The 27802-nt window shown below is 35.4% G+C and overlaps 5 protein-coding genes and 1 long non-coding RNA gene across 9 annotated transcripts; 2 read left to right on the plus strand and 4 right to left on the minus strand.

Moving 5' to 3' along the window:
* The first annotated feature begins 227 nt into the window (after nucleotides 1-227).
* On the plus strand, nucleotides 228-2206 carry LOC108201305 (protein FAR1-RELATED SEQUENCE 5-like). Its single transcript, XM_017369597.2, has 3 exons — nucleotides 228-495; nucleotides 846-1719; nucleotides 1909-2206. Exons 1-3 carry the CDS (start codon nucleotides 456-458, stop codon nucleotides 2204-2206), a joined length of 1212 nt encoding a protein of 403 aa, XP_017225086.2. The 5' UTR covers nucleotides 228-455.
* Nucleotides 2207-2264: 58 nt separating this feature from the next.
* LOC135149133 (protein FAR1-RELATED SEQUENCE 1-like) lies at nucleotides 2265-3908 on the plus strand. Its single transcript, XM_064084016.1, has 2 exons — nucleotides 2265-2824; nucleotides 3181-3908. The coding sequence occupies exons 1-2, from the start codon at nucleotides 2294-2296 to the stop codon at nucleotides 3757-3759; spliced, it is 1110 nt and encodes a 369-aa protein (XP_063940086.1). The 5' UTR covers nucleotides 2265-2293; the 3' UTR covers nucleotides 3760-3908.
* A 1129-nt stretch (nucleotides 3909-5037) lies between these two features.
* On the minus strand, nucleotides 5038-12449 carry LOC108201304 (uncharacterized). 2 transcript variants are annotated; one of them, XM_064083934.1, is made up of 13 exons: nucleotides 11882-12449; nucleotides 9738-9997; nucleotides 9387-9665; nucleotides 9192-9278; nucleotides 8436-9089; nucleotides 8121-8324; nucleotides 7894-8043; nucleotides 7037-7644; nucleotides 6767-6944; nucleotides 6578-6691; nucleotides 6348-6485; nucleotides 5576-5776; nucleotides 5038-5489 (listed from the first exon to the last, which is right to left on the minus strand). In XM_064083934.1, exons 2-13 carry the CDS (start codon nucleotides 9891-9893, stop codon nucleotides 5184-5186), a joined length of 3075 nt encoding a protein of 1024 aa, XP_063940004.1. In that variant the 5' UTR covers nucleotides 9894-9997; nucleotides 11882-12449; the 3' UTR covers nucleotides 5038-5183. The 2 variants fall into 2 exon arrangements, with proteins under 2 accessions (XP_063940004.1, XP_063940003.1); XM_064083933.1 differs by having other exon boundaries at nucleotides 9738-12449.
* Nucleotides 12450-12538: 89 nt separating this feature from the next.
* LOC108200925 (NAD(P)H-quinone oxidoreductase subunit S, chloroplastic) lies at nucleotides 12539-13383 on the minus strand. Its single transcript, XM_017369199.2, has one exon. It carries the CDS (start codon nucleotides 13304-13306, stop codon nucleotides 12614-12616), a length of 693 nt encoding a protein of 230 aa, XP_017224688.1. The 5' UTR covers nucleotides 13307-13383; the 3' UTR covers nucleotides 12539-12613.
* A 6738-nt stretch (nucleotides 13384-20121) lies between these two features.
* LOC108201302 (uncharacterized) lies at nucleotides 20122-20802 on the minus strand. Its single transcript, XM_017369595.1, has one exon. It carries the CDS (start codon nucleotides 20800-20802, stop codon nucleotides 20122-20124), a length of 681 nt encoding a protein of 226 aa, XP_017225084.1.
* Nucleotides 20803-24707: 3905 nt separating this feature from the next.
* LOC135149364 (uncharacterized) lies at nucleotides 24708-27049 on the minus strand. 3 transcript variants are annotated; one of them, XR_010287809.1, is made up of 4 exons: nucleotides 26948-27049; nucleotides 26732-26828; nucleotides 26479-26574; nucleotides 24708-24941 (listed from the first exon to the last, which is right to left on the minus strand). It is a non-coding gene; the product is annotated as an uncharacterized LOC135149364 (long non-coding RNA). The 3 variants fall into 3 exon arrangements; XR_010287808.1 differs by having other exon boundaries at nucleotides 26474-26574; XR_010287807.1 differs by having other exon boundaries at nucleotides 26469-26574.
* Nucleotides 27050-27802: the final 753 nt, after the last annotated feature.

The following is a 27802-nucleotide window of genomic DNA, read 5'->3' on the forward strand; positions in this document are numbered from 1 at the left end:
GGCACATTTTCTATTTATATATATATATATAGGCATTTGATCAAATAGAAACTCAAAATAAATCTAGAAACTAGAAACTAAATCTGACCATTCATCTATATCACTTGCTTTTAATCTCAGCCACTGATTTTTTTAATTTTAAAAAAATGAAAAAGACAGAAATCCTGGGTACATTAATTCACTTCTTTCGTCATAATTTTATTCTCCTTTCTCTCTCTACTTTCTCTCTCTGGATTTTTTCTCCGCAACAGTTGCTTATACAAACCAAATCCGAATAGGAATTTGTTCGATTCTATACAGTTTGTTTATTTGTCCGAATCGGATTTGTTCGAATCCAATAATTCTTAGATGCTGTTGCCGATTAATAGCTGATTTGGAGAGGTGATATTTACTTGTTCAATCCTATACAATCGGTGATTTTCGTTGAAGCTAGAGTGCTGTTGTGATAAAAAAGCATGATTTCGAAAGATTTGTTGAAGATTAGTGATAATCAAGGTACACTTTCATTAGATTTTTAGTCTAAAATCATTTTATTCGAATAATTTTATGTTTGAGGTTGAAATTTTATACAAAATATATTTTCATTTGTAGTGTAGTGATGTTTGCTATTTGAAATCTGTTAGTTTAGTTCATTAGTTATGTATATACTTGAGTTTGTGATTTATGTTTGTTTTAGTGTTTTTTTAGGCATTCATGAGTTTTAAATATAAGTCCTCTGTTGATATATGAGTTTTAGTGTGATTTTGTTGTTGTTGATATGAGATAAGTGATTATGATTATTAGGCTGTATAACAGTAATCATATAAGTATATGAATTCTGTTTTGTTGTTTGAATGTTTTTGTAGGTTCTAATTGTGGTGATTCATCTCGTGTTAGCGTTATTGATTGTACTGGTGATGGATATTCAAGTGAAACAGAGAGTGCTATAACAAGTTATAGTTTAACACCGGGTGGTAGTCGCGTTTATGTGCCTAAGGATGTAGATTTAGAGCATATTCCGTCTTTAAATCAGATTTTTGAGGGCTTGGATATTGGTTATAAGTTTTATAAAAATTATGGGAGGTTGGGAGGGTTTGATATTCGAAAGACAACAGAGAAACGGGATGATGACGGGACTGTGATACGAAAACATTATGTATGTAGCTCTGAAGGTTTTAATGATGTTGATATTGGTAGTTTAGAAAGCAATAATTGGAAAAATGGTAAAGAAAGAAGGACAGCTTCGCGGAGGTGTGGTTGTAAAGCCAAAATGGTTCTGAAGTATACAAGTGGAAATAGATATTACGTGTTTAGTTTTGTTGAACAACATAATCATCCTTTGGCTAGTAAGACTGGTAGGCAGTTTCTAAGAGTAAGTCGGGATATGGGAATTAGTTCAAGAAACTTTGTTTTTGCAGCTGGAAAAGCTAATATTGGGTGCAGCAAGGCTTTTGGCTTAATGAAAGAGATGGTAGGCAGCTATGCTAATGTTGGTGCTACTTTGCGAGATTTTCGAAATTTTAACCGTGATTTGAAGTGCTTCGTTGGAGTGCGAGATGGACAAATGCTTATTGACAAATTCAAAGTTACAAAGGAGAGTTCTAAAACATTTTATTTTGCTTATGAGGTTGATAGTGAAGGACACTTGACGAAGCTTTTCTGGTCTGATGTGATTGGACAAAGGAATTTTGAATTATATGGTGATGCTGTATCGTTTGATGCTACTTTTGATACAAATAAGTAAGTTACAATTGAATATGTATTTTTGTAACTATTTTAGAGTTATTTGTGAATACTGTCTTTGTGATATATGTTTGTAATAATAGTGATATATGTTTGTAATAATAGTGATTGGTTTAACAGAAACTACTGATTATAGTTGTTATTTGTTGTAGTTAATAAATGTTATTGTTTGTGTCTTTTTGTTAGGTACAATATGATTTTTGCTCCATTCACCGGTGTAGATAAACATGACAGATGTGTTACGTTTGGTGCTTGTCTTTTATCAAAAGAAGATGTTACGCACTATAGTTGGGCTTTTGATCATTTTGTTAAAGTAATGGGTAGAAATCCAGTGGTGATAATAACAGATCAGTGCCCTGCCATGAAAATTGCTGTACCTGCGTCATTCAATTCTAATAATGGATTGGTCTCAACTAAACATCGTTTATGCATGTGGCATATTATGGAAAAATTCCCGACAAAGGTAAAAATTCAATTTATATAACTGAAATAATCTTTGTTAACCATGATTATAATTTGATTTTCAATAATTTTGCAGCTTGGTAATCGTTTATGCAAGGAAACTGATTTCATGGAAAAAATGAAAACTTATATATGGGCTTCTCATTTAGAAATTGCTGAGTTTGAGGAAGGTTGGGAGGCAGTAATTAAAGAATTCAAGTTGGAGTCGAACAAGTGGCTGTTAGATATGTATGAAATAAGATCGTCTTGGATTCCTGCTTATTTTAGAGATGAACCAATGTTTGGCTTAATGAGGACTACGTCACGATCAGAGAGTGAGAACTCTTTCTTTGGTCAGTTTCACAAACAGGGTGACACTCTTTGCGAGTTTTGGTTGCGATTTCAGAGTGCTATGGAGAGACAACGTAATGAGACCGAGAGGTTGGATCACGAGTCAGATTCATTCACTCCAAATATACTGTCAAGGTGGTTTATTGAGGATGATGCAGCAGCCATATTCACAAGGGAGATATTTTATAAAATTCAGGAAGAAATACTTGCAGGATGCTTGGATATGCAAATAAAACGTATGAGTGAAGAGATTGATGGTGTTACTGCTTTGGAAATCAAGGACGTGAAAATCAAAGATAAAGTTTTTAAGGTATTGTTATTATTTTAGTTCTTAGTTTAATTTAAAAAGTAGCTAAAATCATAGTTAGAATTTATCTACTTTACTCACTGCAATGCAGTCCACTATGGTGTTTATATTTAACTCACATATCAGCATACTTAGTGAATTACATAATATAAATTAGTTATCGATATACTATAGCTTAGTGAAAAGTCTAGTATATGTTAGTGATAAACATAATTCTGCTCAGTGAAAAATATTATATATTTTAGTAATTAGTAGTATAACTGTTTATTATTTATTGTACTTATTGTTAAAATAACTGATTAGTGACTAATATTATTGTGACAATTGTTCTGTAATTGTTATTTTTTTATTATTGGCAGGTGTCTGTTAGTAAAAATCATGCTGTTTGTTCTTGCAAGAAATTCGTTATGTGTGGAATAGTATGCAGACATGCTTTTTGCGGCTTGAAACAAATAGGGGTGACAAAGTTTCCTAGGAGCCTTGTGTTGAATAGATGGATGAAAATAGCAGAAAGTGGTACTTCCTCTGCAGCGCTTTCAGTATCAGAAGATTATTTGAAGATGGAGAAGGTTTCGTTAAAAATAACAGATATTTGGTTTGATTTTCGGGAATTGGTTAACAAGGCTGGTTTTCATTTGGAGAAGCTTGATGTTGTTCATCAAACTGTATTGCAGTTGACAGCTGATCTTGAGAGTTCTAATGAACATGCTGAATTTACTAAACGAGATCATTTGGCAGCTATGGTTGGTGACCAACCTACTGGACCTATTGAAGTTCTTGCGCCGAATGTTTGTAAGAATAAAGGAAATTTTTTCAAGAGGTTGATTAGTGACAGGGAGAAGGCGATTAATAAATCTAAGAAGAGAACGCGAAAATGCAAGTTATGTTCGGCAACAACTCATGATTCAAGGACATGTGCAAAGAGGCAGAAAGTGTGATTATTGTTTTTACATTACTATATGCAGGGGTATAAAACAATTTAAGCATTGTAAATATTTTGATATTCAATATTGTTTAGAACTGTATTATGTCCAGAGCTATAAAACAATTCAAGGTTTGTTAATATTTTGATATTCAGTATTGTTGAGAAATTAACAATTATATGGTTTACATTTGAGTTTTAGAATTAGTACTAGTTACTATTCACTGATGTTAGGAATCATGATGTTAGTAATCAGCATAATAAATAATAACAAGTTATACTACTAACATATACTAGGATTTTCACTAAGATATAGTATGTATATCACTAATTTTGATTATGTAATTCACTAAATATGGTGTTAGATGCGCGCATCGCTTTAAATTACTCGAAGGCCGAAGGCCCTGAAGCCGAGACGCTGGCGGAATAAATTAATTTACAATCGTTAGCATTTAGGGTTTAGGTTTGGGTTGCAGAAAGATTAATTCGTACTGTATATTGAATTGGCCGACGGTTAGGGTTTAAGATTGAGGGTGTAGGGCCGGTAGGCCCTACTCCCTCGAGCCTAAACCCTAATTAAGGCGAGGCTGAAGGGCCGAAGGCCCTGAAGCCGAGACGCCGGCGGAATAAATTAATTTACAATCGTTAGCATTTAGGGTTTAGGTTTGGGTTGCAGAAAGATTAATTCGTACTGTATATTGAATTGGCCGACGGTTAGGGTTTAGGATTGAGGGTGTAGGGCCGGTAGGCCCTACTCCCTCGAGCCTAAACCCTAATTAAGGCGAGGCTGAAGGGCCGAAGGCCCTGAAGCCGAGACGCCGGCGGAATAAATTAATTTACAATCGTCAACATTTAGGGTTTAGGTTTGGGTTGCAGAAAGATTAATTCGTACCTCAATCCTAAACCCTAATTAAGGCGAGGTTGAAGGGCCGGTGGAATAAATTAATTTACAATCGTTAACATTTTGTTTTTGAGTGATTTTTAGAATTATTCAAAATTTAAAGTAAAATACTTGACGGTTTATGAGACCACTTTGTGAAAGATAGTGATTAGCCTATGCCTAAATCCTTCAAAAAATATCATATATTATGACATAGCTAAATTTTAAATAGTAAAAATGGTCACTAGTTTAAGCAGCTATATATCTACCTTCAAGAATATGTAAATATGGTATCTATTTTAAGGAAACAAAACCCCTTCAGCATACAACTGAATATAGAAAATGAAAACACTAGTTATCATTAAGTTGACAACAGTTTTGCAAACTTAAAACACTAGTATGTTTAAGCTGACATCTGAATCTGTTTTACAAGCAATCATAGAAGATAAAACCATTCATTGGCAAAAGAATATGATTTACTAGTCTGCTAAATTCATAGAGAAATAAAACCATTCATTGGCAAAAGATTTAAATTCTGAGTTACAGTAACTCGCAAATGTCTAATTATCATTGTGTTGTTCTTCTTGTGTGCCCTGTTCTTCTGCTGCAGCTTCAAATATAGTGTTCAAATTAGTTGCAAAAATAACTTTCTTCTTTGCTGAAGTTGATGTGTTCTTTAAAATTGATTTAGGAACTGTTGGATTCTTTTCGAAAGCTGCAACTTTGAAATCTTTGTAAGTTGCTGCTTTTTCAGCTAGCTTGGCTGCCTCATCCACAATCCCTCTTTGAAATGCATTTAGACCAGAAGAGAGAATGGCAGTGTTATATTTAATGCGAAGTCTTCTGAGTTGATGATCTTGGATAATCTGCATAATATTTTGAAATAAAGTTAAAATACTGGCACATGCGGATGAATATTACAATATGCTAGATAATTATTTAAATCACTAACCCCTTCCTCTGCAAGTCCAGAATCCCACTTCTTAGGGTCTCCTTTAAAAGTTTCCATATGCCTCATAACAAATATTCCACAATCCGTGGAATTCCAACTAGTCTGCCAAGGCATGGTCAAGTATGTTCGCTTGAATTTGCGAATTCTTCTAGATAAAGGAATATTGCCTTTTATTTGTATGTAGTTGCAGAAGTGAGAATGCTGTCACAAAGATAAAAAAATAAAGCAATTATGGTATATCCAACTACGATTCAAATAGAAAGTAATTATATTATACAAATAAAAAGCAATTACAATATACACCATTGGTGATCACTAGTTTTTTAAGTGATAATCAAAAATAACACTGACATAATTCACAAGTTTAAAACACTAATATTTAAAATACTAGTGTATATTGTAATCACTAGTATTCAAAGTAATAATCACAAATCACACTGACATAATTCACAAATTTAAACCAGTAGTATTTTGAATATTAGTTGTAATCGAAAGTATTTAAAGTGATTTATAATCGCAGAAGTTGATAGTCACAGTCATAGAACTTGATAATCACAGAACGTAAGTTGATGGTGACAGTCATAGAACTTGATAATCACAGAACGTAAGCTGATAGTGACAGTCATAGAACTTTATAATCACATAAGTTGATAATGACATAAGTTTATAGTCATCAAGTTGCATAAGTTTGAGTTTATAGTCATCACAATTTATCAATGGTTCTTAGTAATTCTGAGTTCACTTGTAATTAAATAAGGAAATAAACTCTTACCAATATATCAGGGACCCTCATATAGTATTGCTTTGGATTGCCTTCCCGCTTGATATTGTCAATAATGAAGTGTCCTTGGTTTCTGATGTCGTAACAAATCAAGTAGAAGTGCTCTGACTTGGTGATTGGAAAGAAAACCTACAATTACATAAGAAAAAACTATAAAGATATTGATTTAAGTGTTATACATCTAAAATATGAATTATATAAGCAACACTATATTTTAATACCATATCTACGTCTTCAACTTTTGATACATCAAATGTATCAAGAATCTTATCCATGCCTTCAGAGAAGAGAGTAAAAGTTTCTGAAACTTTTTTGTTTGGATCAAGGGTGAAAGCCTGAATTAAAGATAAACTGATTAGTTTCCAGAATTATATGTATAGAATATAAGAACAGTATAAGACATATATTACCAAATGTCCAATGTTGCAAAACAGCCTCATTGGTGATTCTTCAGATTTGTATTTTTCACAATCATTTAAAATTGTGACCCACACATCAATAACTGAATAGTACAAGCTGGTTTTGATCTTCAAAGTTTGAAGATGCTCCTTAATAATTTCAACACCTTTCCAACTGTATACCATTTCCCTAGAATAATAAGATTTACTAATTGTTAAATTGATGTTTAAGAAATGTAAAATGACTTAAAAACATAATGTACTGAAGGTGAGTAGTCTTACAGCATATCTTTTTTCTGCACCAAGAAGAGCCACAATCCCATGTCTGTTTTGTCAAGTTTTGTCTTAATATCGATCACTCTGTTGATGAATGGTGATTTCCCATAAGGACCGACTTTTTTGTCCCTTGCGCTCTTTTTCCTTTGTGCTGGTTCTGGGGTGATAAAAGAATTTTGATTTTCCACAGTCGCATTTCTTAAATCATCTAATTCTTCTATTCCAAGGGAAAAAGATGGTATGACATCTTGGTTGTTTTTGGCAACTGGAAGCTTTGTGCTGGACTTAGCAATATCTGGATCTTGATTACTTTCCAGATTCTCATCTTGAATGATTTGATCATCTTTTTCTGGAATTATTTGATCATGTTGATCATCTTGAATGATCGCATCATCTTGTTGATCATTAAAAAAAGGATCCTCTGCCCAAAGTTGTTCATCATCTTCCACATCACTTGTTTTTCTTTGGTGAAAATGCTCATCCATCACTTCAACAATGAAGTGTAGGCTGTCATTATCTGGGTACATCTCTAGAGCTTTCTTCAGGTCATCATCAAATTCTAACTTTGAAGCCACCAAGTCTTGTGCTCTTGTAAGTAATTTTTCAATAACATCCTATAATAAAGTATCATCATGCATCATATGTCACAAACAAGAATCATTATATCCATCATGTTTATCCAATTACACCTTAAATAAATTATTCTTCTATTGACAATAAAATAGACAGTTGAATAATTAGTATTGATTAATTATATAATAATTTATCATTTGTGACAATAAAACAGGATAGATATGATTGATGGATGATAGTGATAAATTATTGATTAGTGTGTGATTATTAAATTAGAGTTTAGTGATTACCTCTGTTGGAGGTTCTTCATCTGTATTATCTTCAGCCATGTCATCTCTTTGTTGTGTTGTTTTTGAATTCTTCTTCTCTTTGTGAATTTTCACTACTTCATCCATCTGTTTCCATACTTCAGGATCATCCCAGTCATCTTCATATTCATTCTGCCGAAGTTAATTGATAAAAATTAGACATAATGCAATAATGTAGTAAATCAATATATCATTTCAAATAAAAGTACCTTTGTTTGATCTGCTTTGCAACAATCAGTTTCTTTTAAAATTTCCCTAATAGGAGGGACAAGTGATCCGACTCCAAAAATGCCATCAATTACTTCCATCCTTTGCCTTTCCTTTAGCTCATCGTGTGTCCAGCCAATATAAGAAGGCAATGTTCTCTCAACTAGTTTTATACCCATATGCCTTACACGGTCAACATATAACAACTGTATAAATTTAAGAAAAGAAAAGAGTTTAAGCATTAGTGAATAATATCCAAATTTTGATAATTAACAATTAGAATATAGTTTTAACTAGTTAGCTATATAAAGTCTTACAGTGAGAAAAACCAAAGATCCACGGAAAAAAGTAGAAGCTGTCCTATTCCAGGCTTCTGTTGCTATCACAAGGTAGTGGAGAAGATATTCTGACCAATTGTATCTTTGTAAATGGTCCAGATCATCATCAATCCTAAGAAGCTGCTTGTCAACATAGGATGAGCTTGTTGTCCCAATCAATGCATTTGACATGACTATCAAGAAGTTCAGTTTGAAATTATCACTAACTCCTTGTTTTCTCATTTTCTGAACAAGCATTTGAGCTGTTATTTGCTCTCTCTCTTTTTCAGTGGAGAACTGTGCATTCCAACATTCTTCTCTTTGTTTGAACTTTGTTTCATCAGCAAGTTGAATTTTGAGACCTCCATATGGTAGTCCAAGTACATCAAAGACATCATCTTCTGTGATTTGGATGTCTAAGCTTTTCAGTTTTAGTGACACTGAGTTGTGGTCAAAAATCTGAAGAACATTGTATGCCAATTTTGCAGGCAACATCTCCAACTCAAAATTCAACAACAAACCAAAACCTGATCGGTGTACCCATTTTCTTTGTTCATCTTTTAAATGGAATATCATCTCACTAAAAATTCTTGGAGAAACCCTTAGTTTGACTTCATCCTTTCGTACATTCAAGTGTTTAGCTCCTTCAATTTTCTGTAAATATGAAATACATATAGAATTATATTGCTATATAAAAATAAAAACCAAATTTGAATATAAATATACATAGAATATTAATGAAATATAATTAAGTACCTGAATATTATCCTTAGTATATTTCACTAAAGGACATACTGTGATGATCTTCTTCTTTCTTATTGCCTCATTTTCATCATCAATTTCCTGGTACATCATTGATATGTTAGTGATAAACAGGGGAAATATTAGTGATATTTGTGCCATATATTAGTGATATTAGTTATATTTTTAGTAGTATTTAGAAATTTTTACCTTTTTCCTTTTGAATTTTGTCACCTTTGGCTTTTTATTCTTCAAAGCTTCCTGATCTTCCTCATTGTTAGTAGTTGTATGAGCAACATTTTCGGCAACCTCATAATTGGTATTTGCATCAGCAATGTCTTCATCACCATCATTTTCCCAAACAGTTGTTTGATTATCCTCAGTAGTTGTTTGATTATCCTCAGTAGTTGTTTCAGGAACATTTTGTGGAATATCCTTTTCATGCACAATTATAATTGTTTCAGGAACACATTGATCACTCTCAGTGTCCTGTAGAACATAAAACGACTAATAAATATGGAGAACCATTATAATTAAAAAATGGTAAATAAGATATAAGACCTGATCATTGGAGATGGAATGTGCTGGTCTTTTTGCAGTTTCCTTTGGGATGTTGTTTGATTTTCGAGAGAATTTGAGCTCCATCTTTTTCCATAGTTTCACTGGTGTGTTATCTTCCTTGTTATTCTCAGTGTTTTGATTTCCATTTTGTTCCATAATTTCACTGTCAGATTCCACTAAGTCAATAGGCTCAGCTATGCTTGTTTTAGGGAAACTCAGTTGTCTAAGTCTTGAACTTCTTCTCAGCTGGATTCTGTATCCTGCATTCATAAACAAGAAACTCGAGAAAAACATTATGTAATGAACTGTATCTTAGCGTATAAATATCACTAATATATCTAGAAGTGATGACAAAATTGATAACAATTGTTTGCATATCACTGACTTAGATCACTAAAGTATTTTAAAGTGTTCAATTATAAGTTCATTATTCCTTTGCATATCGTGTAAGTTAAATGAAATAAACACTGAAAGAACTCATATTACGATTTAAGTTCTTTATATCTTTCTTATTAATTCAAATCAAATTACAGAAGCTATTTATTTCAAACTAAACTCCTAGTGACTTGGAGCAATCTGTAAAAATGAAGAACTATTCTTTGAACATCATTGACTTAGATCACTAAAGTGTTCTAAAGTGTTCAACTATAAGTACAATATTCTCTATTTTGCAACTTCTTTTGCGTATTGTGTAAGTTTACCTACAGCAGCTATTTGTTATAAATTAATGTCCTACTGACTTGTATCACTAAAGTCATAGTGACAATTCTATATACAACAACAACAATTTCTTGTAAACTAAAGTACTATTGACTTGGAAGACTAAACCTACAATTTTATGCCACAAACTCAAGCCCTGAGTTCTACAAAACTAGCAAGATTAAGCCCCAAGTACTACAAGACTAGAAACAACACAAAATACAGAACTCAAGCCCTTAGTATTTCAAACTTATTTATCTTCATAATACAATGCACATTAGTACAGATCACTACACCACAAACAAAATTGCATACTAGAACTCTGTTTCAAAAAAATACAAAATTACACATCACTACAGATAAAAAATAGATCAAAATTTTAACAAATTTCAATTATCTACAAGTGATGACAAAATTGATAACAATTGTTTGCATTTCACTGACTTAGATCACTAAAGTATTTTAAAATGTTCAATTATAAGTTCATTATTCATTTGCATATCGTGTAAGTTATATAAAATAAACACTGAAAGAACTCATATTACGATTTAAGTTCTTTATATCTTTCTTATTAATTCAAATCAAATTACAGCAGCTATTTATTTCAAACTAAAGTCCTACTGACTTGGAGCAATCTGTAAAAATGGAGAACTATTCTTTGCACATCACTGACTTAGATCAGTAAAGTGTTCTAAAGTGTTCAACTATAAGTACAATATTCTCTGTTTTGCAAGCGTATTGTGTAAGTTTACCTACAGCAGCTATTTGTTATAAATTAATGTCCTACTGACTTGTATCACTAAAGTCATAGTGACAATTCTATATACAACAACAACAATTTCTTGTAAACTAAAGTACTATAAACTTGGAAGACTAAACCTACAATTTTATGCCACAAACTCAAGCCCTGAGTTCTACAAAACTAGCAAGATTAAGCCCCAAGTACTACAAGACTAGAAACAACAAAAAATACAGAACTCAAACTTATTTATCTTCATAATACAATGCATATTAGTACAGATCAATACACCACAAACAAAATTGCATACCAGAACTCTGTTAAAAAAAATACATCACAATCAAAAAAATACAAAATTACACATCAATACAGATAAAAAATAGATCAAAATTTTAACAAATTTCAAATATACTCTGTTCATATCACCACATGCTAAATCACAATTTTAACAAATGCTAATAAAACAAAAAAATATTAAAACACTATAAAACCCTAAATCGACATACCTCCTCTAGTTCTAGCCATAACTTAGTAGCTTTCACAGTGAAATAAGCTAAATAAGTGCTGTTATGAAACAATATCATCAATATAATGTTAGTTATCACTATAAACCCTAAAAAACAAACGGAAAAATGACATGCAATGAATATCGTAAATATATGTATCATATTTTTTGCTAAATCTGTAATTAGAAGTGATCTAGTACCTGTTGCGACTGATTTTGGTGATTTTTCCTTGCTTCAACTTCAACAACAAAACCAGATCTGATATTGACGTCAAATTTAACCGGAAAGTTTGTAAAATCACTAATTAGAAGTGAAGAAGACAGAAAATCACTAGAAATTTGAAGAAAAGCACGAACATTACCTGTGGTTTTCGGAGGAGAAGATGAACAGTGAAGAGTGAAGAAGAAAATGGTAGTAATGGCCAACTGTAACCGTTGTGTATTTATGTGTAAGTATATTTCCTTTTATTTTTTTAAAATAAGCGCGGCTAATGGACTAATTGGGCTGCTGTTTTTAATCTGGGCTGGGCTGTTAGTAATGGACTGGGTTGGAGTTTCTAGTTTCTATTTTTTTTAGTTTCTAGTAGAGTAGCCCCCTATATATATATATATATTTTTGGGATTTTGTTGTTCATATATGTTCATTTATTCGATTTTTTTTACTTTATTTCATCCTTCTCAGTTACCTGTAATGATGTCTGAACATGAGCAAAGTCCATTCAGTTGGATATCAGTGTTTCTAACCTGATATTTATAAAGAGCGAATGATTTCCGTCATTTATGATCTTAAAAGATTACTCTAACCATTACTAGAAAAAGGTATGTTGTGGACTTGTAGCAGTTGATATGCATTCCATATTCAATAAATAAACACTCGGGCTTATGCAATGCAGAGATATATTCACAAGCATGAACTTAGAAACGAAGTAAAATTTACTTGGCATCCTGTTCTACCATTGTTTCAAGTATAACAGACCTACAACTAACCATAGGAGGCCCTTTCTCGCGACGTTCAAGCTCATCCAGCTTAAACGTAATCAATCTATCCCAGTTCCCCCCTTCAAAAAGCACCCCGGCCATTCCATCAGTGATTCTTTGCACGATACCACAGTACATATAGTAAGGATTGTTCGGATTCTTGACAATAGCAATCATACCAGGCATCAACAATGGCAGAACAGGCGGCTTCGACTTCTTAGTCAAGCTCTTCTGATTGGACTCAACTAGCTTCTGAGAAGGAGATGGTTTTTTAGGTGGTGGATTCTTTGCAATAAATTCTTGCAACCCCTTTTCACCACCTGGAAATCCACCAGTAAGGCCAAGTAACTCCTTGTCAAATCCGTCTTCCGGGATGTCTGCGATTCTTGACTCTTCTTCATATTTCAAGTTTGATGGTGAAGTTTCCTGTGAGATTGTTTTTTTGAGTTCTTGTTGGAGACCTTCTTCACCATTGCACAGACCTCTGCCTCCAAAGATTTCAGAAATGCTGAGCTTGGCTGTGGTGTTTAAAGATTTGTTTGATCTTAATCTTTGAGCGCTGAAGAATGGTTTGTTGGCATGATTCAAAAGATTGGTTCTGCCCAGAAAGGTGGATTTTTCAAGGCTGCAAAGATTGAATGAAGCCATGGCAAATAATGGATTTTCTTTCTCTGTTTTATGGCCACAAAGTTGTTGATGGTCCTTTTAAGTTGCATACATTCTCAATTTCTCACTATCATATCATGATAAAGAGGGCACCAATTACTTTGTCTTATTCTTGAAGTAATTCGGATATGATAATGGAATGTATGGATGGATCATAGCATCTGTCGACCAAAAAATTTAATCACAACTAGGATACCAATTTAAACTAGCGTTTTACCGTGTTACGCACGGAACAATTATTTTTCATATATGATAATAGTTTGGTTAATATTTAAATTCAAGTATAAATTTTAATAAGTTATAAATAGATCACTTATTATATCAAATAAAATATATATATTAAATTATATTTTTCTTTCCAATCAAATTAAATGTTAAGAAATTTTTTACATTAATAAGTGATCATATTAGATGAGAAATGATATCCTCATTTTAAATTTTGGAATCCGAAATTTCTACATTTATCCTCTTTTTCGGGTGTACTTAGTTTCCTCTTTAGACCCCATTCGAACAGAACTAAAATTCCCGATAAGGAGAGTAAAGTTCTATGGAGACTCACTTTAATTGGAGACCATGGAGACCATTTATGTTCTGCAACAAAACACTATAAAATACATTATTTTGTGAAGTATGTTCAACAAATATCATGTATTCATTCAAATTGTTGAAGATCATATATGTTTCATATGTATATAATGTATGTTCTGCAAGTTGAATAATGTCCTGCAAACTAAATATATTTCGTAGAATATAACATTTTGTAATGTTCGATATGCGAAACTTATATGATATTCAAGATTTTAAAGTGAAATAATGATTTTGTACAACATGATGTGCAAAACTATACGTTTTGCAATGTTTTTATGCAATATTTCACTTGCAGAACATAAGTGGTCTCCACGGTCTCCAATAAAAGTGGTCTCCATAGAACTTTACTCTATTAGATTATGATGATTATGTAATTTTATTAATAATTACGCATAATTTCATGTGTATCTTTTTAAATACATATATTAAAGTAACAAAATACATGTTAAATCATATTTTTCTTTTCAATCAAATCAAATATTAGGAATTTTATTGAAATTAATTAGGGATCAGGTTACTCGATCAGGAATAATATTCCCGTTTCCAATTTCAAGAGTCAAAAATTCTACGATATATATTTAATATTTTCTCGATTTTCGAATTCGTCCTGATATTGATTAAATATAAAGGGAATTGATATATAAGCTCCAAACTTTACTATTTAAACTCCAATTCAATTTTTTCATTTATCCAAATCTCATTATCACCACCAATATGGATGGATCATATGGAAAAGGCATGGTTAAATATGCTATAAAATTTGGAATTGGAGTTTAAATAGTAAAATGTGGAGCTTATTTATCAATTCCCAATATAAATTGTCTATTCGTTCCCCGTTCAAACAAAATTAAAAATCCAGGCAACGATTTGAGAAGATTTCACTCCTCCCTGTACCGGGTGCCTCTTTGAAGATTGTATATAAGTACTTTGAGTAGTTTTTTTTTATAAGCAGGCACTATATATATATAATAGAATCTCGGAACATCTTACGCGAATGGCACCAGAGTCCATCCCAAAAGCTAACACCAACTAAGGCAAAGGAAAATGAAAGTGAAAGAGGCCCTGAGAGAATCATACCAAAACAGCCTGACTAAACAAACAACACAATACTAGGAAATAAAGCCTACTAAACTAGGAACTTAGAGCAGGCCAAAAGTAGTGACATAAGCAAGGCTTTCAAACACTGGCGGCCCTACGGCCCCGCTGAGAAGAAGCTGAGAGAGAACCACCATCCAAAGCCCCAGAAACAACATTACCAACATGGACAGGTGAACTCTCAAGACCCATTTCATACAGCATGAGATCAGTGGACATGAACGGAGAAGAAGGCTGAGGAGGTGGAACCGGGGCAGGAAGAAACATGGACTCAAGCAAACCTAAAGTGTCAAGACATGTATGGTGAAGCACATCCTTAGCATACAGACCAAACATTTCATTCCCCACTGGTGTCTTCAAATCCAGGGTCTTCTCACGAAAGCATGAGGAGAAATGAAGTAAAGCACCCGAGTCAAAGGCAGCAATCGCCTTATCAGAAAGAGAGCCATTTTCGAAGAAAGCATGGTTCTCATAGTGTTTGCCCTTGCCTTTGCTTGTAGCCAGTGCAGCAGGGGGGGTTAATACGCCAAGATGAAGGCACAGGTGCATTGACATACCAGTCCTCGTCAAATTTGCAGCCAGAGTTCCTACAATCACAAAAACCATCATTAACCTCCCGTTTACGCTTCAGAGTGTTACATGGCGGGTCACCATCAATTACTTCCCCCAGACGCATTAAGGGCACCACTACCACTTCAGGGTTATTGATCACATGCCCCATGTCACGATCCAGGATGAACTGGAGGTTGCCAAGAGTGGCATCCCTAGGGAGCTCAAATGGATCTGAGAGATTGAGAAGGCCATACTCTGCCATATGAGATGCAGCAGAGTTCATGTGTTCTGGGATCCATGAGATTTTCCTGGAGTTTGCATTCTGAGTGGCGTCACCATTTTGAGAGGGGTTGTTTGCATGAGTGGAGTTAAAAAGGCGAAAAGCTTCAAGAAGTTCATCATGGATGACAAACATTTCTTGGTTGCTAACCAGCTCGAAAATACCAATGTGAGAAGTCTCTATGTGAATAAGTTCCAGTTGTTTTTCTTTAGCAAAAACACACGCAGCATGGATACCTGCCATGATTGCTTGTTCGACCGTCATGCTGTTGACAGGACCCTGAATTCCCCAGATCTTTTTCCCATCAGGACCCCTAATAAGCGAACCAATAGCAACAGTGTTGCCTTTTTCAGAAGGCACTTCAACAGTTTCGTAGTGCACATTAATTTTATAGAAATCTCCCTCAGGAATATCCCAGATGAACTCCATGACACTTCTTAGAGAGAGAAGACTGGAAGGAAGGGAGGAGAAAGAGAAAATTGTAAACAATGAAAATAAGATGGAAGGGGACTGTGGACAGAGCCGCCTAAATAGAGCTGTAACCATGCTTTGCACTACAGCTGGAGTCATTGGGAAGGGAAATCAAGTATTACCCAGAGAATCCAAGTATTGTCCAGAAGGCAAACAACCGAACTGAAGAAATAAACCTTGGGAGAAGGGAAAGGTGTACAGGTGCTGTAGTACAAGGCACCCGTTAAGCACGTCCTATAAACCCCCACTGTAAACTAGGCCAATTCAAAAATAAAAGAAGAAAACCCGCGAAAAGAAGAGGCAAGAGAAGAACTAAAATAAAGAAAATAAAAGAAGGAAAAAATTAAGGCCTAATAGGGGAGAAAAAATTGGACGCCCCACTGGCCCACCATTCAAACATACTCCATCTATCCACACCTTTTTTAGCCAACTCATCGGCATCTTCATTAATATCAGATGGAAAGTAGTTAAGAGAGACTAAAGAACGCAGTAGAGAATGGACATCAAAATGAGGGACCAGCAATGGGAAAGTCTTTTCCAGACCCTCATGCAGAGAATTAATGGCCAGAGTCGAGTCCGAACAAATAACTACTTTTTGTTGCATGTCCTTTGCAGCATACAAAATTCGTAGCATATGAAGAATTGATTCCACCTCTGCTTCCAAGATGCTTTTTGCAGTAGATGGTCCTGAAAAACAATAAATACTACGGCCAGCTTTGTTGATGATTAAACCACCCACACCTCCCTTTAAAACACCCGCACTGTTGACATGCCATGCAGCATCTACCATGCATACTACGTGGAAATTATCCCGCCTGATTTGTAAATATTTAGATTTGTCGAGATAATGATGCACATGAATGGTTCCCACCGGGTTTATCTGCCACAACGGAATGTGAGTAAACTTAACTAACTTGGCAACCCCTCCCCATTTTGCTACCCTATGAAAGATTAGGGTTTGAAGAATCTTATTAGAGGTCTTGGCTTTATTGAAAATTGAGTCATTTCTCCCAAGCCATATGGACCACAAAGTTGCAGCAACCACCATTTGCCAGATTTGCTTGATAAATTTCGGCTTAAAGAGCTGCAGGATGTACTGTAAATTAAAACCAAACTTTGTGAGAAGCTCCCACTTTATGCACCACCACTGATGCACATAACGCCAAGCGTTCTGGGCCAACTCACATTACCAGAAAATATGAGCAATGGATTCCTCTGCCTGATTACACCAAGTGCACTGGGGGTTTAAGTCACGAATTCTATGGCTGAGGAACAGATTACAAGGCAACACTCCCCATAATAGCTTCCACAGAAAAATAGTGACTTTTGGCGGGACTCTCAGAGACCAAATAAGTCTCCATTTGGCTGAGGAAGTTCTATAATCTGTGTGGGTGGGAAAGAGAAACTTGTGAGAGGTTGACATCGAAAAAGGCCCCCCTGAAGGAAGCCAACAAATGTGATCATCTCTATTGGATAGGGTTACTCTGTCAACAATCGCAAAAAGGGACTGTAAGCTTTCATGCTCGATTGGGAGTAGAGGGGAAATCCACAATAAAGTGCAAGTGGGGGAGAATTTTAACAGGTTCAGTAGGGCTTTGACAGTAGAATGTTGCTTTGAAGACTTGTAGTACAAAGTGTTGAAGCTATCCATTAGAGTCGTGTCCGTTACCCAAATGTCTTCCTAGAATAAAATCTTAGAGCCATCCCCACTAGTCCATTTGTAATATGCTCGATTCGTTATTAATGAGAAGCATGGGTCTTTAGAAATGGAGACGATGCTTCTAACAATTGGAGAGCAACTGTTATGATTTAGACCTCCCAAGTCATACAACCATTTATGACCGTAGCAAGCTTGGAAAAAACAGTTCTATAAGGACCCTCTTTCACTGTAGGCCCTCCACCACTACTTGGCTAATAGCAAATTGTTTCTTGTTTTTAGAGAAGAAATGCCAAGGCCTCCTTCATGTTTGTGCTTACAAATGCGATCCCAGCTGATGAAATGCATTTTCTGTTGGAAAGGGTTGTCCCCCCATAAAAAGTCTCTTCGCAGGCGATCGACTTTGGCCAACACAGTCGCAGGTAATTTGTACAAGCTCAGCCAATAGATTGGAGTACTATCAATTGCTGCTTTCAACAAGACAACTCGGCCAACCATAAAAAGGGAAGAAGGGTCATACGCTTAAAGTTTTCGTTTCACTCTTCGTATTAAAGGGTCCCAGAATTTTATGGCCGTAGGAGAGGCACCTATGGATGCTCCAAGGTATGTAAAAGGAAGATTCCCATGCATGCAATGTAGATAAGAAGTCCAGTTAGTTATCTGTTCCTGTGATGCATGAAAAGAAAATATTTCGCTCTTTGCAAAGTTCACTTTCATGCCAGACAGAAGCTGGAAGCATTGAAGAATACGCTTGACCCCGATCACAGAGCTATCCTCGTCCTTAATGAAGAGAATCACATCATCTGCGTACTGTAGATGTGTAAAATTATCAATTCCTCCCTTAAGATTTATGCCACTGAATATGCCTTTGTGTACCCCTATAGTTAGCAGAGAGGAGAGACCTTCACCAACCAAATTAAAGACCAGAGGTGACAGAGGGTCACCTTGTCGAAGGCCACGCGAGGGTGTGAATTCTCCTGTTGGGGCACCATTCACTAACACCGAAATCCTAGAAGTCTGGAAGAGATTTCTGATCCTATTAATCCATCTGGAACCAAAGTTCATTGAAGAGAAGATGTCGAATACAAAATCCCACTTTACTCTGTCAAAGGCCTTCTCAAAGTCTATTTTGAAAATTAAACCGTTTGCTTGTCTCTTACGCAATAGAGCCACAATTTCACTGGTGATGGGTATGCCATCTGAAATTTGCCTATTTTTCATGAAGGCTGATTGATGGTGTGAGACCAACTCCAGCATTAGAGGCTTAAGGCGATTGGCCATTACTTTTGTAAGTAATTTTACCAGGGCATTCATTAAGCTGATTGGTCGAAAATCCGAGGGAAGAGAAGAATCAGGTGATTTTGGAATTAGTGCGATAAAGGAAGAGTTGCTTCCATGAGGCAGTTCACCATATTTATGGAAATTATTGAAGAACACCATAACATCTTCCTTTATCTCATCCCACAGCAGGGCAAACACCCCAGCATTCACTCTGTCAGGACCGGGGCCTTGGTTTTTTCAGTCATATCTAGAGCCATCTTGACTTCTTCGATGGAAAAATTTGATTCTAGTAGTAAGCTCTGTTCTCGACTCAGTTTACTTGAGATAGTATCACCCAGCTCAAATACCCTATCCTTATTTGATTCCAAAAGTCTTTGCTGAAAATGACTCTGAAAGGCTGCCTTTATCTTTACAGGCTCTGTGAGAACAAATTCTCCCACAATGAGTTTCTTGATATTATTTGCAGCCCTTATTTTTGCTAATGCTCGATAGAATAACTTTGTATTTCTCTCTCCATTTAGCAGCTAGTTGATATTGGATTGTTGGCAAAGCATGCTTGCCCTGCACTGGTGTAACTTGTGCAATTCAGCACTAATCTCTGAGATATTTAGAGAAATTACTTCACCAGCATCGTGTTTTTCTTGCATTTTTTTCCAACAGTTGAATTCTTATATCTACATTCCCAAGCTTTACTTTATTCCACTCTCTAGCGGCTTCTCTTAAACCTTTGAATTTCAACTGAGGATTTGTTTCCTGTGAGCCTTTCCAACTGGCTTTTAGGTTATGAGCTAACAGAGGGTCACTCAGCCAAATATTAAAGAATTTGAATGGCCTAAGCCCCCAATCAATCGAATTGTTTTTTAGAACCATAGGTTAATGATCAGAGAGTCCTCTGTGATAGGTTTGCAACACCCACCCTCCTTTTTCATACCATGCAGTTGAAACCAATGCACGATCAAGCCTTCCTTTTTTTTGATTGGGACCAAACCAGGTGAAGGTAGTGTTTACAAGTGGAATTTCCAGTAGTCCAGCGCGGGAGATGAAGGAGTTAAAAGCTTTAGCTATTGCACCAATGAACTGGAAATTAAGCTTCTCATTACTCTGGCGCACTACATTGAAATCACCAAGAAGACATACCTGTAGGTCACACAAGGAAAGTAAAAGTGTCCCCAGTTCCTCCCACAGCAGTTGCTTCATTTTTGCACTTTGCGGAGCGTATATGTTCAGGCATGCAAATTGCGAGTTTGAAGTGGTATTAAGGCCTTGAACGAGGATCCAGTTTTGTGAAAAGATTATATCTGAGATGGAGATATGATCCTTAGACCAAACAGTGAGAAGTCCGCCAGAGAGACCTCGAGAGGAAACTTCTACCCAACCAACCTCCTTTCCCATTCCAAGTTGCCTAATCATTGACTCACTCCATTTAGCACATTTGGTTTCCTGGAGACAACACAATACCGGGCGGGCCAGTGAGTTAATTTTTGCTATATGCTGCCTATTAACTAAACTACGTGTACCACGTACATTCCAAGACATGTAACAGTTTCTCTCCATTACTAAATGAATTTTGAAAGCGATTGACTAACTTAACAATTCAGGTTTCGCCTGATGAGGTCCAGGGAAGCTGATCTGTGTGAAGATGGTAAAAGACCCATTAGAACACCTGTTTCATAGATGGATTCTGCCTCATTCATAGACTTGTCCAAAAAGGCATGTAGTTGATGCAATTCAACCAAATGAATGATGGAATAAAATTATAAAATAACTTGTTTACTATTAGAAAAATAATCAATTCATTGGAATGTTCTGATAATGTAAAATTCAGTTGTAGTCTACAAATTTTCATAAAAGTCAATGATCCCCTAGGCTCATTTCGTATTATTTTATGTTAGCAAAGAATAAAAACACAAATTTCATTGATTTATTAAATAAATATTGTTTAAATGTTCAGTTCCTTCATGTTATTTAATTTTTACGGGGTTTTGTCTTATAATTGATTTTTAATGTTAATTTTTGTTGATTAATTTTTTGGTGAATCTCAATTTTAGATTTTTGTAGTTGACACTTTTTCCTAAGATAAAGCTCGAGAAATTATCCTAGAATGAAGTCAGAACTTTGCCTTCAACAGTTCGGAAGAAAATAAAAACTGCATTCATTGGTTTGCTAAATGAATATTATTAAAATGTTCAATTTCTTTCTGTTATTTATTTTTTGTGAGGTTTTGTTGGATGATTGATTTGTAATGTTAGTTTTTGTTGATTATTGTTTTGGTGAATCTTGATTTTAAGATCTTTATATTTGGCATTTTTTCTTATGATGAAGCTCCGGACTTTTTCTTAAGATGAAGCCACACCTTTTCTTCGACAGTTCCGAAGAAAAAACAAAAATTGCCACTTGATGTTTCGAAAATGTAATGGTTTTTCTTTTGAACAGCAAGGGACTATATTAGAAATAAACTGAACCTCTACTTATAGTGGGAGGAATACAACCAGGCTCGGACTTCAACACAGAAACAACACCACAGCACCTAACCTACATAACCTAGGACAAACTTAAACAAGAACAACTGGACATAAAGAAACTAGGAAGACATAATACTAAACATAAGACTCAAGCTAGACACCAATAGGAAGATGAACCAACCCAAACAGCGCGACCACCATTCTTAATAAACCCTGCAGAATTCATCAGCCCATCATCACCACCAGATCATCACCTTCTTCATCCTCCGCCAACTTATCCTCATAAATCAAGTCGTGAATCTCCATTTCACCCTGCGCAACACCAACCTGCATACCATGGAGTCCTGCTGAATTCATGAACTGAGCTGCATGTCCAGGACCGTTCGGAGCACCCCATCCTTCATCCAGAGCTTGGTCGAACAGTTCCATTTCATCTCCATTCATCTGCACTTCTTGATACCTGGGGTCATGGAACCCTAAACCCACATCCATATCAATCAGTTCAGCAGCTCTTCCCAGGGGCTCAAAAGACAGGAAGAGGCGCCCAAAGAGGTCGGCCCCCAACAAGGCTAGGTATGTGGCTACGCGGTTGCGTCTTGGATAGACATACCTGATCTTGCACTTCCAGACCTTATCCTTCTTCAGTATCTTGATCTGCTGGATGATATTGCGAGCTGTGGTGGAGATGCCGTTATGCTGGAACTTCAGCATTCCAAAAGCCTCGAGGTTATCGGTTTCGACGATAACTTTCTTGCATGTTTCCTCATAAGCTCGTTTCATGCCAATATGGATGGCAGCTAACTGATTTTCAACAGGGGACAAGTTGGGGTTCGTCCCAGAGATGCTGCTAGCCATACCACCGTTGGCTCTGCGGATAACAGCTCCCGAACCTGTAGTATTCCCATTTGCAGCTGGGGCTGAAAGGGTGGCCCTGTGAACATTCACTTTCATTTCGCCAGGGGAGGGAGGAAACAATGAATATCCATGCTTGTAGAGAAGAAAAGGAAGGGATTAGGAGAATGAGAGGTGATGAAACTGCATGGGGGTAAGACCACATTTATACCCTGAAGCAACCAAACGCATGCTAGGGTTTCAATTTCCTAGGCAAGGAGAGATGGCAGAGCTTGCATGAGAAAACTCCCCCGCACAACAACCAATGGCGGCTACTGTTCGAATTTTTACAGATTTCCCAGAAAAGACTTCTGGGAATACACACCCATGCAGTAAAGGCGTTCATAGGTAATAATGCTCATAAACGCCCTATAAACCTACTAAGTAGAAAAGTAGAAAGAGATTAAAAAAAATCTTCAACGATTCAATTTTTCTTAATACCGTGTTTAGCTAGTAAATCACCCTCTCTATTCCAAAGCTTGCTGATTTTGCATGACCAAATATTAGCTAAACCCTCTGCTTGAAAAATTGTTCCTAGTACTGGGCTTCTTGTACTGAAATTGTTTGACTTAAGTTCCTGGAAGCGCTTCACAGCATTGGAAGAATCCGAACAAATCACAGCGCATAATTTCCGGTAAATGGCCAGGAAAATGCGCTGTGATTTGTAGTAAAACTTTAGATGGTTAATTTAAAATTAATTTATGTATAATTAGTATTTTGGTTAAAATTTAATAGAAAGAAGTTAAAGGAAAAATATTAGTGGGCTAAAATTTAGGAGCAGATTTTGATTTGTCCCAAAATAATTATTTTTTTTATTGGTTAAGTAAAGATCCTGGTTATAAAAAATTTAAAACATGTTATCTATTTGTTAATTTATAGTTAAGTTATACATAATTAATATTTTGGTTAAAGGACAAATATTATTTGTCTCAAATTTAGGAGTGGTTTTTGATTGATCGTAAATAATTTTTTCCTAATTGGTTAAGTTGAGACCGTGATTAAAATTTAATAAAAAAAAGTTGGAGAAAAAATATTATTGTTTTCAAAATTTAGGAGTGGCTTCTTTCTCTCGAATTGGTTAACGGAGAGCCAAGTTAAATTCTAATACAACAAAAGCTGTATAAGGAATATTATCGGTCTAAAAGTTAGGCTTGATTTCTGATTGGTGTCTTGGAACACTTCCTCTTTTTTGATTGGTTAACTGCACCCTAGTTAAAATTTAATAGAAGGAAAGTTGGAGAAGGATTATTATTGATCTAAAATTTAGGAATGGCTTCTGATTGATCCTAAATAATTCTTCCTTTTTGATTGGTTAACTGGAGACCTTGCTAGACTCACGTATTACTCCCTCACCCCAAATTAACTGTCTTGTTTGACTTTTTCATAGTCAATTTTACTCGACTTTAACTGAAAAATTAGTATATTAGATAACTGAATAAAATTATGAAAAATATATCATTGAAAAGATTATCAAATCTATTTTAAAATATTATTTTCACTTTTGTAATATTGTAAAAGAATAATTTTCAAGTTTCAGTCAAAATTGGGTCAAATTGATCACAAAAAAGTCAAACAGGACAATTAATTTGGGACGGAGGGAGTATAATAAAGGAATCCATTAATCAGTTTATTAAATATTGTTAAAGTATTTGTTATGCAGATAATTAAGATTTACAGTGTTGATTAGAATTTTTATAAAAATACAATGAAAACGTACATAATTATAATTATTTGACATCATGTTATATAGTAAATTTAAAAAATATTTCTTTTTTTTTTTTGATTGCGTGATTTTGGTAGACTCAACAGGGCAATCCATAATCCATGGTGCATGATCTCAGATTCCTGCGTAACGTCTAGGGCTGAGCATTCGGTCGGTTCGGTTCAAAACCGAACCGAACCGAAATAACCGAAAACTGAAATGCAGATTTTTTATTAAACCGAACCGAATCGAATTAGCTATTATACCGAACCGAAACCGAACCGAAATAATTCGGTTAATTCGGTTTCGGTTATGAAATAACCGAATTTTCTTTTCTTTTTGATTTTTAAAAAACAATATATTGAAAAATCAAAAGAACAATTAAAAATTAATACACTCAAGCCTTCTAGCAATTAGCAAAACAATCAAGAATTTAGTTTTACACAAATTCCAAATATTCTGTTCAGTTACAACATCAAAAGACAGTGGCAGGTACTAGTTCTTAATTGAAAAACAGAATTTAATTTAATCCATTTGATCCAACAGCAGGTGCAGGTGCTTGGACTACTCTGGAATAGTGGAATCTGCAATGCGGCCAACTCAAAGTCACAACCAGTAGCCAGTAGTTAGGCCACCATCTGAAAGCAAGAAAAAACAAGCAAAAACAAAAATTATCAGGATTAATGTTAGAATAGCAAAAGTTCAGGATATATACCAGAACTCAAGAATTTTTTAGACTAAAAGTTGTTCTCAAGGAGCTAAAAAGTAGTTATTGTTTTTTGATAAAAGTTGACAGAACACCATGTTTCTTGCTAGAAATCAAATAATACATAAAACAAGAGTCCTTTTTTTGTGAGCATTGTAACTTGTAAGCATAGTATAGGGACAGAGTGTTAGAAAATGGAGTTATTAAGTTCATAATTTTATTATGTTCTTGTTGTTAATTCCATAATCTAATGATTGGAAGTTGTTTCTAGATATCGGGACTTAAACTTTCATGTATGGGTTTAAGAATTTTCTTAATGAAATCCATAAGAGAAATGAAGTTGAAGTTAGTAGCTTGAAAGAGCTTGTTTTGAGAATGTATTGTTTGTCCCACATAGAAAGAAATAAAGGGGGTGTTGGCTTTATATAGTATAACACACATGAGTAGTGCATAACTACTAAGGTGTGCTATGGTGCGTGGTGTTCTCACGAGCCCACGCGCGCCGCCGCCGCCGCCCCGCCCCGCCACGCCTCGCCTCGCCTCGCCTCGGCACGTCACGTCACGACACGGGTCGGGTCGGGTCGGGTCGAAGGGCGATTTGGGCGAATGTCTCGGCGTCTCGCGTACGCGAGGCGACCTGGGCGGGGATTTTATTTCGGTTTTGATTTAATTTAATTAAAATTATTTAATCAGTTGGGCTGGGTTAGTGTCTCTATTGGGCTCTCTTGGACTGGATTCAATTCTTATGGGCCGAGTCAAGATACACTGAATCTGGACATGTAACTGATATAAATTAATTATATATATATCAAAACGGCTGGTTTAATGTGGGTTTTAATGTATAAAAACCGTTATTATTTTATTTAAATACAAATCATACGTTTTTGATTTATTTAATTAAATGGACGGTTTTTATTCGATATTAAATTGAGGTGTATCAGTTACACTTAGCCTCTCCTATAAATAGAGGCCTAAGCAGCTGATTGTTACACACTACACACCTTACATTCTCTCTTCTTCACTGCCTCTCTGCTCTCTCCCTCTCTCATACACTAGTCAGTTCGTGGTTTCCCGGCGAGTGAGGAGCAAGTCGCTGTTGAGCTTTGGAGGTGCTGCTTAACCAAAGTTCTGTGCTGTTTTATCCTGGAGGAGGTGTTGCGAGCATCCCCAGTGCAGCAGGTGGGGGCAATATTCTCTTCAAGAGCAGTCAGGTCTTCGTATAAGGCCTGACGACTCAGCTGATCTTGTGTTTTCTTGTTGTACATGTTGTTGGCTCAAGCTATGGCTACTGGTACAACTTCTTTCCTTCCTCTAGTCTTACAGTCACTGACATGCATGTATTTTACCTTCACGTTTTGTTTCAACTTGCTTGGCCTTGGCTTGTTTAATATGATATATAACTGCCTCTATGTTGCTATAATAATCAGTATTTCCAACACAGAGTCACAGAAAGGAGTACAAAACAGAACAAGTGATGGAGCTTGATTGAGTATTGGCATTAGCATCGTTGGAATCCTTCATCTCTACCTCCGGTTGCAATGGTTGAGATTGTGACATAGCTCCAACTGCAGCAACAAGTGATTGTTAAATTACAAGGCTATTAACCACAAAGTTGAATCTAACAGATTGGGTATGAAATTTAAACACAAAGTAGGCAAATCAGAAGATATAGAGTAGTCGATTAGATACGGATTAGAATATTAGATACAAATTAGTTAATACCTTTGAATCTTTGATTTGATTCTTGAAGTCAACAGGGCTGCAAGTGACTGCTGAGTACTGACCGGGGAGAGACTGGAGCGTGTAATTAGGGTTGAGACTGAAGAAGAATCGAACATATTAGGTATCAAATTAACAGATTTAAGAAGGTAATCAGATATAGATACGGATTAGATTATTTGAATATTAGAAAATATAGATACGAATTAGATTGGGTACCTTTGAATCTTTGATTCTTGAAGTCGGCGGCTGCAGGATAAGGCCTGAGGGAGAGGCGGAGTCGCGGAGGGCCGGAGGCGGAGTCGCGGAGGGCCGGAGGCGGAGCGGTGGCTGCGGATTAGGTATTGTGTTTTGTGTACGAGAAACTAGGTCTGAGGCTCTGGGTAAGTTTAATTCTAATCTGATTTCTATTTTATATATATTATATATATTATTTAAAAATAATAAATATATAATTCGGTTATTTCGGTTATAACCGGATTTGTAATTCTAATAACCGAACCGAACCGAATAACAATTCGGTTAATAACCGAAAACCGAATTAACCGAAATTTTCAGAAAAATAAGAACCGAACCTAACCAGAATTGCACGGTTCGGTTCGGTTATTCGGTTTCGGTTCGGTTTTGCTCAGCCCTAGTAACGTCCTTCACTCCATCTTATACACGTTGTCGGGTGTATTTTGCTTCCGATTATATCAATGATATCAGTGTTTTTTATTTAAATTAGATAAATTATTTAATCAATCATCAATCAATATACTTACATAAAGGAGAAGAGAGAGGCGTGTAGGTGGCGCATCTCACATTTCTTCGTTCTATTTTTCTAATTTTCTAAAATTTTTGGATGAAAAATATCAATAATTAGAACTACCTTTTTCAGTTTCGGGTATATTAGAAGCAAGTTTCAGAATCTGATTTTGTTTCAAATTATTTATGGAATACAGTAGATTGAAAGTTTTAATCTGATTTTGTTTCAGATTATTTAATTATAAGAAAGAGTAGCACACAAGTCTCTCTGCACCTATAAATACCCTTATAGATTGTAGGGTTTTGTATTATCTAAACACAACCTCC

The sequence above is a fragment of the Daucus carota genome, chromosome 9, assembly GCF_001625215.2.
Source record: "Daucus carota subsp. sativus chromosome 9, DH1 v3.0, whole genome shotgun sequence".
NCBI lineage: Eukaryota > Viridiplantae > Streptophyta > Magnoliopsida > Apiales > Apiaceae > Daucus > Daucus carota.